Source organism: Falco punctatus, assembly GCF_963210335.1.
Source record: "Falco punctatus genome assembly, chromosome: 7".
Classification (NCBI taxonomy): domain Eukaryota; kingdom Metazoa; phylum Chordata; class Aves; order Falconiformes; family Falconidae; genus Falco; species Falco punctatus.
In genome coordinates this window covers 30,699,977-30,714,761 of record NC_137587.1, presented here as the reverse complement: position 1 = coordinate 30,714,761, position 14,785 = coordinate 30,699,977, and the positions used below count along the sequence as shown (strand labels likewise).

At 36.1% G+C, this 14,785-nt stretch overlaps 1 protein-coding gene across 1 annotated transcript in view; it reads left to right on the top strand.

Moving 5' to 3' along the window:
- PPP4R3A (protein phosphatase 4 regulatory subunit 3A) overlaps positions 1 to 14,785 on the top strand; it is a 44,365-nt gene that overhangs the window by 24,043 nt on the left and 5,537 nt on the right. The window contains exons 5-12 of the mRNA XM_080396702.1: positions 6,847 to 6,924; positions 7,028 to 7,144; positions 7,629 to 7,745; positions 8,456 to 8,587; positions 8,689 to 8,791; positions 10,069 to 10,227; positions 11,435 to 11,604; positions 13,461 to 13,603. Coding sequence (XP_080252828.1) covers positions 6,847 to 6,924; positions 7,028 to 7,144; positions 7,629 to 7,745; positions 8,456 to 8,587; positions 8,689 to 8,791; positions 10,069 to 10,227; positions 11,435 to 11,604; positions 13,461 to 13,603 — 1,019 coding nt within the window. The remainder of the gene's footprint in view (positions 1 to 6,846; positions 6,925 to 7,027; positions 7,145 to 7,628; positions 7,746 to 8,455; positions 8,588 to 8,688; positions 8,792 to 10,068; positions 10,228 to 11,434; positions 11,605 to 13,460; positions 13,604 to 14,785) is intronic.

Here is a 14,785-nt window from a genome sequence, read left to right as displayed (position 1 = left end):
GTACAGCTCTATAACATGGAGGGGGAACTCCCTGAATTTATAAACAAGAACCTGTTGGAAATTGACATTGATGATCAATTCTTGGTTTTGAGAGAATTAAAAAAGGCTATCACAAATTCTATGCCCATTGCATTTCTAAGAGATCAAAAGGCTTGACTTACTGATTTTTCAAGTTCTCACAGTGTAGCTCTCAACCAGGTTTTAGACCTACTTACCTGGCATTTATTTATTTATTCATTTCTTTATAGAGCAATATGTCAGGTTGTGCTTTTCTGTAATCTGTGCCGCCTAAAGTTCCATTTTTCCCTTTCCTTTTTCTACCCCCTCCTTTCCCACAGTCCATGTATAAAATACATGATTCTGTTCCTTCTCATTTCTTTAAGCAGAATAAATAATGTTCTGAGAGCAAAATTAGAAGACTGCTTTTGTTGATTGCACTACTACAACTAATTCTTAAGGCCTTTCTTCCATTATGTATGATTCAGCACCTTTTTCTGTAGCTGGTTGTGTTATGATACTTTCGTGGAGGTGGAGGTGTTATTTCATGAAGGATTTAAAGTTGTCTAATTGGAGTTCCTGGCATTCATTATTTTAGATGAGATGCTGGTAGTCACTAACTGTATGTGTGTACATTAGAAGCTGTTTCTTTTATAAGTCATTATTAACTGCACGGTTTCTGGGTTGCTTCATGGTAGTTATTGGTAGCCATGGATGAGTCTCAAGTTCGTAGTTGATGCATAATACAGGTTGTTAATGCTTCTGCTGTTGATTTTAGGTTTTCTCTCCTGGACCATTGAGAGTGTGACAAATGAGTGATCTTTTTAGGAAATTTTACTTCTCAGATTAAAAGTAAACTCCCTAAGCAGCTGATACCCTGCGATATACTGCAACTGTGGTGTGTACAACTGAGATTTTTTTTTTTTTTCTCTCTCACTGGCTGTGAAGGAGAAGAAAAACTTACTTCTACCATGAAAAAAGGATGAGCTCTAAGGAGCCCTTTTCATGTCCTGCTGTGTATCAACTACAGTGGCACTTGGCAATACCCTCATCTCAAATTAACTCAGCCATACATTAGTTACAGAAAAGTGACTAGAATTGGCTACAGATTGTGCCATTTTTATTTTTTTTTGATAGGCCAGGTGACTTTACTCAGAATTACCACTGTGTCTTACTTAAGGTATTTGGTGTCAAGATAGGACATCTAAGGTCACTGACATTTAAGGTTGGTTTTTCAGCTACAGCTAGTGAGTTCTGTAAATAACAATAGGCTGATTCTTAAGAATTCTGGTTTTGTTAGGAGAGATTTTGGACGTCTTTAAAAAAAACAACATAAATTCTATAGTCATGGAAGATACCTGCTTCCATGATTTTGCTTTCTTCAGTAGGCAAGTAACTTCTGCCCATTCTGTGGTAAAACCAAAACCAGAAAATAGGTCACCTTTGGCATTTAGGGTTATAAACTGTATTCCTCATTCCGTGTTTGTTAAGGTTAGCTTTCCCATAATCTTTATAAAAATACTTACACTGAGGCTTTTCCAAGAAATGGAGGTTAGCTTATTTGTGTTTCATTGTCTTAAGATCTGTCGCTTTAAGTAACTACGTCAAAATCTCACTGAACTAGATACTGTTGATCACGATGGATAATAAACCCATGATACTACAGAATTAACTGCTGTGGAAACCTACTCAGTTGTAGGTTTTATGATTCACTATATGTAAGATATGAGAGAGGTATATAACTTTTTTTTCCAATTTCAGCCCCTCTTAATATGCTCTTACTGCTTGGGGTCCAGCCTGTTCTAGTCTTGAGATGTCATAGCCACCAAGAAACCTTGCTGAAACACGGAGTTCACCAAGTGTTGAGTGTGGGGGTGGGACAGGTAAGTGGTGTTTCTTACTTTATATGACGCTCTTTTGCAATTTAAAAAATACATACTAATGTTCACACTGGAGGCCACCAGTTCTTTCCCTTTGTATTATTAACTAGTTCTTAAAAACAAAAACTTGCAAAACTGCGCCATAGAGTGAGCAAACACTGTTTCTTTCCGTTCTGTCCCCCCTTTCATTGGCGTATTCTTTTTACCAGCAAGATCCTGCGGTGTTTTTCCAGAATATGGAATATTGTTAGGATAAATTTTGTGCGGTTAGACTTCAGAGTCTTTTATTTTCAGGAAAGTACAGAGTAGAAGGGGAAGATTGGACATATGTTAAAATAATATATGTGCCTAGTAGAGCAATGATCACATGGCATTACTGTACTGGTAAATCAGCTTTTTAAAATGCAGAAATCAAATTACTGATAGTCCCCATCTCCCTTTTCAATAACTAAAAAATTGTAGGCATTTAGGTGTATCTGTATATTTTACTGTATTTATATATAACAATGGGCTGGGTTTAATTTTGAAAGTGGTTTTACGGATGGTTACTTATTAACAGAAGAACCCCATGGATGTAAATGTAATTATTGGTAGTTGTTTTAGAGGAAGAATTTTGTCAGTGCATGTTGGTAGGTTTGCCCAAATATATTAGGACTGGAACATCTGCCAGCCTGCTGTTTTTCAGTAGTTGGCTCAGGAATAACCCTGGAGATTACTTTCAGCAGAATTTACCTTGCAATAAAGTACAAAAGGATGTCACCTTCTGGGTGAAATGACTTAGTGAAAGAAGTTTGCAAGTGGTGCATGCTAATAATTTCTGACATGGACTTCTTCATTGTAGCAAATTATTTTCAATGTGTACAGAAACTGCAGATGTGATTAGGTGGATCCTGCTGATGTTTCAGCATGTTGTCTCAGGTGGAAATAGCTTATTGATAGCTCATGAAGGCATGTGTGGGAAGGCAGTCTGAGATAAAAGGGACTGAAACATTTTAAACTCTAAAATCTTCCAGTGTGGTATCAGGAAGGAATGTTATGTTTGAAGCTGTCATTCTCTGTTTGATGGTAACGTTTTATGAAACTCACTTTCTGGGCTGAAATATTATTTCTGCCTATAATGAATATGGAGGTAGAAAATAGCATGGAAGATATCCTCTTTTTCCAGGTTAGGTGTCACTGAGTTTCTTGGATTTTTTTGAGAAAGGGATGTTTTTCGTCATTTGTCTGTAATCGCACACATGAAGTATCGGATAACTGAAAGTTAATTTAAGAGAGGCCTGCTTTTGAAAATGCTTTAAGTGCCTTTTGGGAGGAGGAGAACTGCTTTGAAAGTTGAATCAGAAATTTGAATGGTGTCTTTTTTTGGATCCTACTTTGTCTGTGGGTTTTCTTGTTTTTAAAGTTATAAATGATTGAGCAAGTAGATGGCCCGGCTTAATTTAATCTCATGAACTTTGAAGCGTATTAAATCATAGGAGCATCTGCTTAGATGCTGCAAAAGCATAATGGAATATACTTAGTGTTTGATATATGCATAGTTTAAGTATTGAACATTTAATGTGAAGTACTTAATGGGAAAATAGCTAGCTTCTACAATTACCCTGTAAACTGTCATTTGCAGTTTTGATTTCTTGGAAAACAGTTGTGACCTTCACAGCCTCTTATGATACATCCAAATGGGTTTTGATACTTCTCTGCATGAGGAGGCCAGATACTGCAAAGAATTAGGCGTTTGGGCCATGTTCATTTCACAGATATTTTTGGGGGGATTTCTGCAAGCTGGGAAAAAGAAAACAATTGAGCTTGTGTAAATCTAGCATTTGGTGTTGGTGCTTTGTGACTTCTAAAAGATGTGAACTCTGCTCTCAGACTGCATTTCCATAGATTCTGGTAGTGTTGCTCAGGAATGTTGTCTTTAGGTACGCCGCCCTTGTCAGTAATTTTACAGCTTGAGAGAGAATGTCTTGTATTTAGAATGTTCACTGCAATCACAATTTCTCTATAAATGTGAGAGAATTGGGGGGTTTCCCATCAGTAACAGCCTGTCTACCTTTCATTAAGTATCTGGAATGAGGTAACTCCTAAAAGCATTTCGGGGCTAAGGTGTAACTGCAAAGGTAGTAAGAGGTTGTTTTTGTTTTCTTGGAGTAAATGCCTGCATATTTTTATTATTAAATTATTAATAATTTACTACATTTTATCCATGTAAGGGGAGGGGGGATGCTTCGAATCACTCAGATCTATCTTAATTCATCTGATTTTTAAATAGACTGTAGTTGTTCTGAAGTCTAGAGATTTCAGATAATCCTATTAATTTAAGAGTACAATGTATTTAGTAGAGTTTGGGAGAGGAGGTGGTGTGGGAAATGATTCAATGTTATATTTAATACAGAAGTGTAAAATACTGTGTTATAGTATGTATGTGGAAGGATGAAAAATGGTTACATACCGAACTTCTGCAGATTCTTCCTGAAATGTCAGCGTTGATGTCTTTCATCCCTTCCCAATGTTAGGAAGTCTCCTCTACAAATCCAAAACACATGCAAGCCCAGTAACAGGGTGAGCGGGTTGGCCTCCTCTGTGGATAGCCATATCTTGACCCAGGCAGGGATGTGGCAAGATCTGGTCAGAGCGCTGAGCTGGGGTCCTGCCCACGCCTTCTCCTGCCCAGCGAGGCCCTGCCTGTCGTGCTCTGAGCCGTGTAGTGCTGCAGGTGCAGCTTCCCTGGCTGCCTCGGTCACCGGGGCTCTGCAGTGGGTCATAAACAAGACCCATGTATCACCAGCAGCAGTGTAGGGGCTCCTGTCTTTCCACATTTTGACTTGAAAAAAATAATTTGATGCTTTGGGTAGTATTTGCACCTTTTTTTTACACAGAAGCACACTTAATCATGGCTCTGACATATTGAAATACTGAAATTTGCATTCTTTTTTTGCAGTGATCATTCTGAGATATTCTGTGGTACTGACTTGCACTTACTGTCAGGTATTATGAAGGAGGTGAAAAGTTAATTTCACACTTAGAGTGGAAATAGAGGTTATGCTTTCCAGTTGGTGATAAGCATGGATGTTGTCAATAGTTTTGACAGATAAGATTAGTTTTACATCTTGATCAAAATAGCAAACAGATAAATGGAAGCAAACTACTTAGCCTTTTCTTAAATGCACTGCTAATGATGGAGAATAACTTGATGTTCTTCAAAAGAACTGGTTTTTTGTTTCATTTTTTCTGTTTTGTGTTGGTTTTTTAATTTTACTAAACAACTATGTCAGTATCTCTACTGTGTGTTAGTTATGTTACCTGTGAATGTCTAATGAATTAAACAACAGAAACTTGCCAACCATATAGCAGCTGGACAGCAGGTAGTCAGGACACCCTTGTACGCATCACAGCTTAAGTTACATTTCTTGAAATCAAAGACCTTAATAGTTGTTTTGAACATGTTTGACAATTGAAATGTTAAAGTCAAACTTCACATTTCCAGCTCTCTGTCGTCTGGAGCAAATTTTAGTAAACTTCAAATGAGGCCTCACCTCTTATTTTTCTTTTGATTTTGAAGCAGTCACAGGAATACCACTGAAATTGTGTCCAGAAATCATTCTTTTTCATCATCACTGTTAGGTCAGGTTAGAAGCACAGCGCAGCATTAAACAAGAGGAACCATGGGGCGTAACCTAAATACAGGGGTTTCCTCACAGTGTGGTGTGTTGAAATGCCTTGTAGGGTAGTAGGTCATGCCAGCCTATCTGGGGTTGATTTGTGCTGTGCAGTGCCATGTAGAGAGCGTGGATTGCGTTGTGACAGTCCTGTAGCTGCCTTAGCGTGGTGTGCTGTTGGAACTGAGGTACTCAGTTTCTCAGCAAGGCTGCAGGGTGAGCCTGGATGAGATACCTAGATAATATGCAGTTGTAAAAAAGTTCATGTGGATGTATCTGAAGTACTTTCACAGTTCTGCTTTATGCTGCGTAAACATAAGCAAGGCAACTTTGTTTTCTAGCACTGTGGTTTTGGGATGGAGGGATGTTGCACATGGTGTACTGACTTCACAAGAAAGAACACTGGCAGCTTTGAAAAAACCTGTTCATATCTGATGTACAGGTATCCTTTTCAAGCAGGTGCTGTCTTACTACTGTATAATATCGGGGAAAGGATGGGGAAGGTTTTATTTCTGGTTTAATCTTCTGGTTGTTAGAACTGTGAAGGTTATGGGAAGCTGAGTATTGCTGCTGCTTTCAGGCTAAACACGTTTGTAATGCCTTGGCTGTGTAGTTTTGCTAAGGTACAGCAGCATGAAAAATAGCATCATGGTTTTTGATTGCTGCCAGCCAGAATGCTCAATAAATGCTGTATGTAATAGGATCAAAACAGTTATTTTGATTTGATTTCTAGAATTCACCTTTCACAACATTGGGGGGAAAGAATCTACAACGTTCTTACTGTTAGGCAGCTCTCCCTTCATGGTATCCGTGCTTTAGTTCTGCTGCAAGGATCTCGTAACATTTCAAAGATATATGTGTGTGTAGGGCTGAGACCATGTTTATAAATGTATGTAATGTGTATATATATATAAATAAATATTTCTAAATATATGTAAACAGTTGAAGCAAAAGTATTGTAGTGTGGTTTAGGGGGATGGGCACGTTACAAGGAGGAGGGAAGTTAAAGAAAAAGTCATAGACAAAATGATGAGAATGCCAGTAGAACTAGAAAAAGGACAACCGAAAGGCAATGCAAGATATGTAGGAACGGAACGGAGAGTTAAGTGTTGGGGGGTGGAGTGGTGCTGAACATAATGAAAGCTCAAAAACAAGATTCATATTAATTTGTTTGAAAATTGAATGATTAATTACAGTACACAAGCATATGTTCTCTTAATTGCAGGAGGCATGGTTTAGAAGAACTTTATATTATACTTAGCTGCCTTTTGATTTTTGTCAAATAAACAAATGGTATTGTTTTGCCTTTGTAGGAAGATGAAAAATTTCTGACAGACTTGTTTGCACAACTAACAGATGAAGCCACGGATGAGGAGAAAAGACAGGAATTGGTAAGAAGACTGTAAAATATACATGAAAAGGACAGTTGCTACAAAGTGATACATGCATCTTTTTTTTTCACTTACTAACTAGTATATTATTACTGGTTTTCAGGTAAATTTTCTGAAAGAGTTTTGTGCATTCTCTCAAACACTGCAACCTCAAAACAGAGATGCATTTTTCAAAACCTTGTCTAATATGGGCATACTGCCAGCACTAGAAGTCATATTGGTAAGTCAGTTCAAATTTATTTGTGAACAATTATCTCCAGAGAGGTTTTTTTAAAAAAGTAAGTATGCCAAACCTCAGTCACATGGTTTTCTGAAGGGTATGCTTTGTCTTAGCTTAGCTTGAGATTCAGAACATTTTAAACATTTTTGTAAAACTTGAAAAGTAGTTAAAATATGACATTGGTAAGTGCCTTGGCATTTTTATATTTTTGTTTTCTCATCTGCTTTCCTATCTTCACATGCTGCTTGGTGTACACTTAAGTAAAAAAATAGGGAACTAGATCAAAGTGCAGGGAAACCATAACATTTATTTTGCCCCACAGTTGTCAAATGTACAAAGAGGTTAGAGTCAATTATGTTTTAGAATACAGTTTAGTAATAGGTATGACTTGTAAGTAGGAATTAAAAGATATGTACTTTCTTTTCTTCATTCAGTTTAAGCCTTTATTTTGAGGAAACATGAACGGTTTTATTTGACTTTTCAGGGTATGGATGATGCACAAGTACGAAGTGCAGCCACTGATATATTCTCATATTTGGTTGAATACAACCCATCCATGGTACGAGAGTTTGTCATGCAGGAAGCACAGCAGAATGATGATGTAAGTAGAGGGTCCTCAGAAATGTGTGTATTTTTTTTTTGAAATTACTGGTTTATATTTACAACTGTATGAGTGACATGAGTCCTCATTCTGAAGAAGTGTGGAATGTAGTCATGATGGTTACAGGGTACTGAACTACTGTGGTTTTAGAAGTTCTGTTAGTCAGGGGACATGAGTGTTTGCCCATTTACATATTCTTGTTCTATTGAGTGTAAAATAAAGCAGCTTAGCATAAATTACCATTTTGGTAAACATCAGCTGTCATACAAGCAAAAAAATTTTTTTTAATTGTGGCTTCCTTTAAATGCAAAGTATAAATTTCAGTCTTGATCTTAGCATGTACACGTGTTTTTAATTTACTTGTAAGAAACCTGTGTTCATTTTAATGTCGTGCACATTGAAAGTGGAATCATGGTCCTAAGTGTTCAAGACTAAAGGCTAAATTAGATTGTTAATTTCAGAACATGTTTTAGCTGCTTGCCTTTTTACTGTTGAATAACTTAACCAGAATGTGTCACTGGGCTGTAAAGTTAATTTGTTTCTGTTAAGTTTAGGGTTGGTGGTAGTTTACATTGTACAGAATTTTGATAAAGCACCATCTCTGACCAGGTGGGGTCACCCTTTCAGAAGGTAATTTCAGACTGGGGGCAAGGGAGTAGCATTAGAATTGACTTTTGCTTTTTTTTTTTTTTCTTTTTCCCTCCTGTTAGGATATATTACTCATTAACCTCATTATAGAACACATGATTTGTGACACAGATCCAGAACTTGGAGGGGCAGTGCTACTCATGGGTTTACTTCGTACTTTAGTTGATCCAGAAAATATGCTTGCCACTGCCAATGTAAGTAAATGCCCTCAAACGAAACTACATTTGGTGTTTTTAGAGTATTTGATGATCTGTATTACATATAGTTTGTTGGTTGTTTTTTTTTCATTCTTTAGAAGACAGAAAAGACAGAGTTCTTGGGTTTCTTCTACAAACATTGTATGCATGTTCTCACAGCCCCTTTATTGGCCAATACTACGGAGGACAAGCCTAGTAAAGGTAATGGCACGCTGGATTTTGGGCACATCAAGGCGGTTGAATGTCAGTGTTTAAAATAGAATAACAAGGAATGTTTTTTGTTTTAAGGAGGACCTGAGACTGTAATACATAGTTCAGAGTAAAATGTTGATTCATGATTTAGTCATTTAAATATTTTATAAGTAAAATCAGCAGACACCTGCTTTAAGAACTGAACAGCATTTCCTGGAGGTTTTGCTTCAGCAAAAATTAAAGTATTTGTATAGTTTTTAGTAACTCACGGGACTGTTCATTGACACAGAATTGTAAATATGCGTAAGAATTTTTTAAGGTCAGGAATTACTAGAGAGGATGCAAAAGTGCCCCTGATAAGGTGTGTATCACAATACTGTGCTGAATTTGAGGGTATTGGTTCTACATCAGACTAAGAAAACAGAGATCTGTGATGATAACTGTTCTTGCTGGCTACTAGCAGCAACACTGTTTGTTTATTAATAGTATAACACATCTAAAATGGAGGTAAAATGAGAGATGTAAATGAGACATAAATGTCCTCTCAACTTTTTAATTTATCGTATAGTTTTCCAAGAGATTACTTAAATTAATCTGTTCTATTTCAGCTGGCTCCCAGATAGATTGGGAGTGAGATTTTTTACCATTTAAAATACTTGTGTTCTTTAGCAGTAGACAACCTGGCAATATTTTTAAAAAGGTAACACTACATTTAAAAAAAAGAATAAACCTAACGTTTATTTATTATTTGTCTACTTAAAAGCGGGGTTTGTGTTGTTTTGTATATGTTGATATGATTATGTCCTAGAAGTATTAAAAGAGCCTGAGATATTTCTTGCATAGTACTTTTGTTAAAAGGCATAATAGATCACATTTTTAGTACAAACTGAAGTCAAGGCACTGCATATAGGGCAATACTTTGATACAGACATGTGGACACCCTAATGAGATTGGGTTAAATAAGCCTCGCTGCTCCTGCTGGTGTGAAGTTCTATGTTCTCTGAACCTTCAAACACTGATTTAAGACGGACAAAATGTAATTGTTTCTATAGTTTAAATGGATTTCCTGCCATGTCTATATAAATAGAAAATACTCAGTCTATAATACGTTTGTTCAATTTCTATTTTGAAGACTAAACATACCCTGCAGCATGTTCCCTAAGCTATCTGTGGGAATATACAAGAACTTGGAAGTGTTTACAAGACTGCAGTTGAGTATTAGAAGTTTGCTTCTGGAGGCAGTATCCTAGATATGTTTAATTATTTTGGTTTTGGTTTTATTACAGATGATTTTCAGACAGCCCAACTCTTGGCATTAATACTGGAATTGCTAACTTTCTGTGTAGAGCATCATACTTACCACATAAAGAACTACATCATTAACAAAGATATCCTGCGAAGGGTACTTGTTCTCATGGCCTCAAAGCACGCTTTCTTGGCATTGTGTAAGTTTGAAAGCTAAAGAATAAACTAGTATTTTGTGAATGTGGAGTGTTGCATCTCTTCGTTCTGCTGGACGAAATCTTGTGTTTTGCATACCAATTTATATGTTCATCAGCTAGTATTAGTAAATAAGTTTACGTTTATAGATGTCTTTTTTTCTAAAAAGCAGAAGGATTTTTGTTAACCTCAATGTAGAGGTGAATTGAAAAGATGGTATCTCAGTACTCAGTATCCTAAGAGAACCATTGTAAGTTTTGATATTTTTTTAGTAGACATTATCAAAGGTATTTAATTAGAGATACAGTTATCTGATTGCATTAAAACACACAGAAGCTCATTGTGCTGCTCTTCAAACTCTAGTAGTTCTTGACCATGCTCTGCACAGTAATAACAAAGCAGTGTGACTTAATTTTGGAGGCAAGGAAGAGATTTTTTCCATTATTCTGTCGTGCACATAGAGTAAAACAAAGCCTGAAGTTGACTGAGCAGTGCCATGCAATAAGATGGAACTTTTGAATTTGTAACTGATTCACCTGAGGTTGGGTTTAGAAAACTTGAATAATCTTTTTTCATGTGCATCTAGCTGCAAACCAAAATGTGCTGCCTGGTAGTGAGATGACCTTCTGCCTTCTGTTTATGCGTGGACATTCACGTACTTGTGTATGCTTTCGGGAAAAGTTTTAAACTGGATGTATGTTAACTCTTTGGTTTACTACATGTGTGAAGAAAATGTAATTTACAGATTTTAAAATGAGATAGTTTTCATCCTAATCAAACAGGGCTTCATTGAATGTAATCAAACTTACATTTGAATAATAGGAATGATAAGCAAATTTCCCAGTTCTACTGGGAAAATATTTTCCCTTTATCATAAGTAATTTAAAAAATGAAGGTACACCTTTATGTTATATAGTTATGTTATATAGTAGTAATATAGTTAAACAGTAGTATATTATTTCTTCAGTGAACAGAGGTGGTTTCACTTGTACAAATATATGGAGAATTTCTTTATGATAAAATAGATATGTAATCTTCAGCAGTATAGTCAAGACTGTTGAGAAGCATAGAATTAGCTGAAAGTATTGTCTGGTTCTAATAATGTAATGCTGTATCAAAACTGAGGTTGCAGATTGCCCCGAGTAATTTCTGGATTTTTTTTCTTCTAAATTTAAAAATTTTAAAATTCTTATGACAATACTTCTGTTTCAGGTGCCCTTCGTTTCAAGAGAAAGATAATTGGGCTAAAGGATGAATTCTACAACCGTTATATAATGAAAAGTTTTTTGTTTGAACCTGTGGTCAAAGCATTTCTAAATAATGGTTCCCGTTATAATCTGATGAACTCTGCCATAATAGAGATGTTTGAATTTATCAGAGTGGTGAGTGCTGTTACATACTGAAGATACTTGTTGGATTGGTTAATCTTGGTAGTTCAAGATGACTTTTCTTTTTACTTGTTACCCTAAATTACGCTGTCATAATGGGACCATGTGATACTGTATTTAAATGAACTTTCTTTTATATCAATGTTACATATTTGTACATGTTCTTTCTTACGTTCAAGCAGTTCCATAACTTGAAAATTAAATTCAGTCAAGAGTGTATTCGCAGTAACAAGATTTGCAAAGGCGGTGCTAAGCAACTTTCATCATGCAGATTAGATGATACTGTTATGACAGGAATGTGATTTGAAGCTATTGCTATAAACCCATCAAATTTAGCTGTGCTTTGTGATGTCAGTTAACAGAATATGGAAATATACAGAAGAGATACCAGGGGTTTTTGCGTATACTAAAGGAGTGATAGAAAGTTTCTTCCATGGGGAGTCTCTCGAAGTATTCATGCCAGTTTGGCTGTCTGCGCAGTACTGTTTCCTCACTGCTGTTTGCATCCAGATTCTGACAAGATTCTGCACAGACCATAAATGTTGTAAGTGGGGCCAAGCTAGGGTGCAGACAGTTGTGGAGGATTAAGTAGGTGAGGAAAAAAGGAGGTTTTGTCACCTTTTGCTGTCTTCCGTGCTGATGACCTCTGTCCTCTTTAAGCTGGGACTCCAGGTGATTTAAGACTGAGATGACCTAATCATCATGGAAGAGTTGATGTAAAAGTGGTTTTGAAGCCATGAAAAAAGTTAATCCATATAGGTGGTGGCACTGACTTCTGTGCTGTGGTCTTTCAGTACTCCGTGAGACTGGGTGCTGATTCCACAGTTTATGCTATGGGGAAATAAATGATCTTCTATTTTGTTATCCTCTCTTTGACATAGATACCCAGGTTGCATTTCAAGAATACTTCTTGGTATCTCCCAATATTTTTTGTCAACTTTTTTTATCTAGGTTTGTTTTTAAAGAGAGAAAAATTTTAAGAAGTGTGGTTTTGTTGTTGCTGATGTATTTACCTTTCATAAGAGGTGACCTTTGAGCATGTAGCCAAAAAGGAAAATAATCAGTGTATTAAGATTTATGTTGCTTTGTTTGTCCTTATTAGATGATAATTCAGGTGTTCATTCTGCAGTGTATTCCCAGGGCTGTGCGGTGCTAAGAAAGCCAGACAGTGCACAGGAGCAGTTTTCCTGCTGCAGTGTGCAGAGCTGTGCTGCTCTCAGCTGCCTAGGGTGGCTTTGGGCAGCCACAGCGCTAAACTGAAATAGCAGAACAGCTGGGAGGCTTTTGTAAAGGACCTTGACCAGCACTGTGCGGCAGCAAAGGAAAAACTTGATGTTCGTTTCTAATGAAAAATGTCTTCCTTGTTCTCATCCTAAACGAATGCATTGAATAATTATTTTTGTATAAGTAATTTATTTGCAGCAAGGAAAGAAACAATATGAATGTGAAGTCTGTATCTCATAGACATATTTTTTGATCGAGTGATTACAACAGATACCAGTTAATCTATCAGTGTAAAAATATTTATAAGTTTCATTGGGAAAGACCTGTTAGATTTGGTTTTGGTATAATTTTCTATCGGGGTTTTAGAATCCGTGTTCAGGAGAGGATACTGCTAGAAATTTGCTGCTGTTATGCCTGTTTTGCTAATCAAATATTTGAAGCTCTAGATTTTTGACTACACTTGTATGTGTAATATTCATTTTAGCATAAGTAAATTAATAGGGTGCTTCCTATGGAATGTTAATAAAAAAATCCCTCATTTGAGTTATTTTCTATTAAATAAATTCATTTCAATTAAAATAACCATAGCATAAAACAATTTGCTTTATGTTTGTTCATTCCTGTAGGAAGATATAAAATCATTAACGGCTCACGTGATTGAAAATTATTGGAAGGCACTAGAAGATGTAGATTATGTGCAGACATTCAAGGGACTGAAACTACGATTTGAACAACAAAGGGAAAGACAAGATAATCCAAAACTTGACAGGTAAAATGCACTAAATGCTCTTACTAGTATATTAGTGCTTTCTAGTTTAGACTCTTGCTTGCATCTTAAGCACTGTTGAATTTATTGTTTAAAAGTGTGATTTTCAGATGTGTCGCTTCAAACTCTTGATCAGCTTTCAGCTAGCCTTAGTTGCTGGACCCCCAGTAATAGTGCTAAGTTGTTATATCCTAAACTTATGAACACTATTTTGATGAGGCTGGAAGCCTGTCAAGTGAAGTTCATTTGCCTAAATAGCAGATTCCCACTGTTTCTTTTAAAGGATTATTCAGTTGTGAATTTCCATTCTGTGGATTTTTCCTTCAAAAATTCACATCAGATTTCCTTTTATTTTAATTAGTTTGGAGAGTAGTTATTTAGATAAGCTCTACCAAAATGATTGAGAAATAGAATATACTAAGAAACTTTCAGAGAATGCTTTTTTGTCGCTGTTAATTTGCTGATGGAGTAAAAAATAATTTGATGTAATACTTGAATCACTCCTCCTGTTTGCCAGAACAGAAGTTTCCTTCCTTAGTACACAGTTACCCAAGGTTAAAAGGTTAGGGTGTATAAAAATAGGAAGTTTAGGACTTTTTACTCCATTTATTTTTGTCAAATGTTATTACTACAAATGTGTAGTTTCATTAAAAGAAAATGTACTGCTTGTGTGAATAAATGAGTTACTCTTTAAGAATTGTTAGCAAGACCTGTTCTTGTTCGGTTGTCCCAAATTTGTGTGAAAACAGTTTAAGAAATTAATCCTAAATAGTCATACTAGGACATCCTTAAATTTCAGACTTTTAAGCTATTTTATTTTCTGCCACAAGATTTCTTAACCAATATTTAAATTTCGGACTGGTACAATTAAAATGAGAGCGTAATCATAGATTTGTTTTTAAAATGTTGAAGCATTTTGAAAAGTATACGTGGGATCTGCAGTTTTGGGTAGTAATATTTTACAGGTGAGATGATCTTGGCTTGTGTCAGCTTAAGCTTATTGTTTTAAACAGCTGTGAAATTCAAGCCTATGATTCTTGCATTAATGCATGTGTTAGAAAGAGCACCCAGCCACTTCCTTCAGTAACTTCCATTTAGTACAGGAAGTAAAACATTAGGCTTTTCTTGGGTTAAGTTGAGCTAAGTTGATTGTGTATAGGGGTGTTGCTTGACTTTATCCAGCAG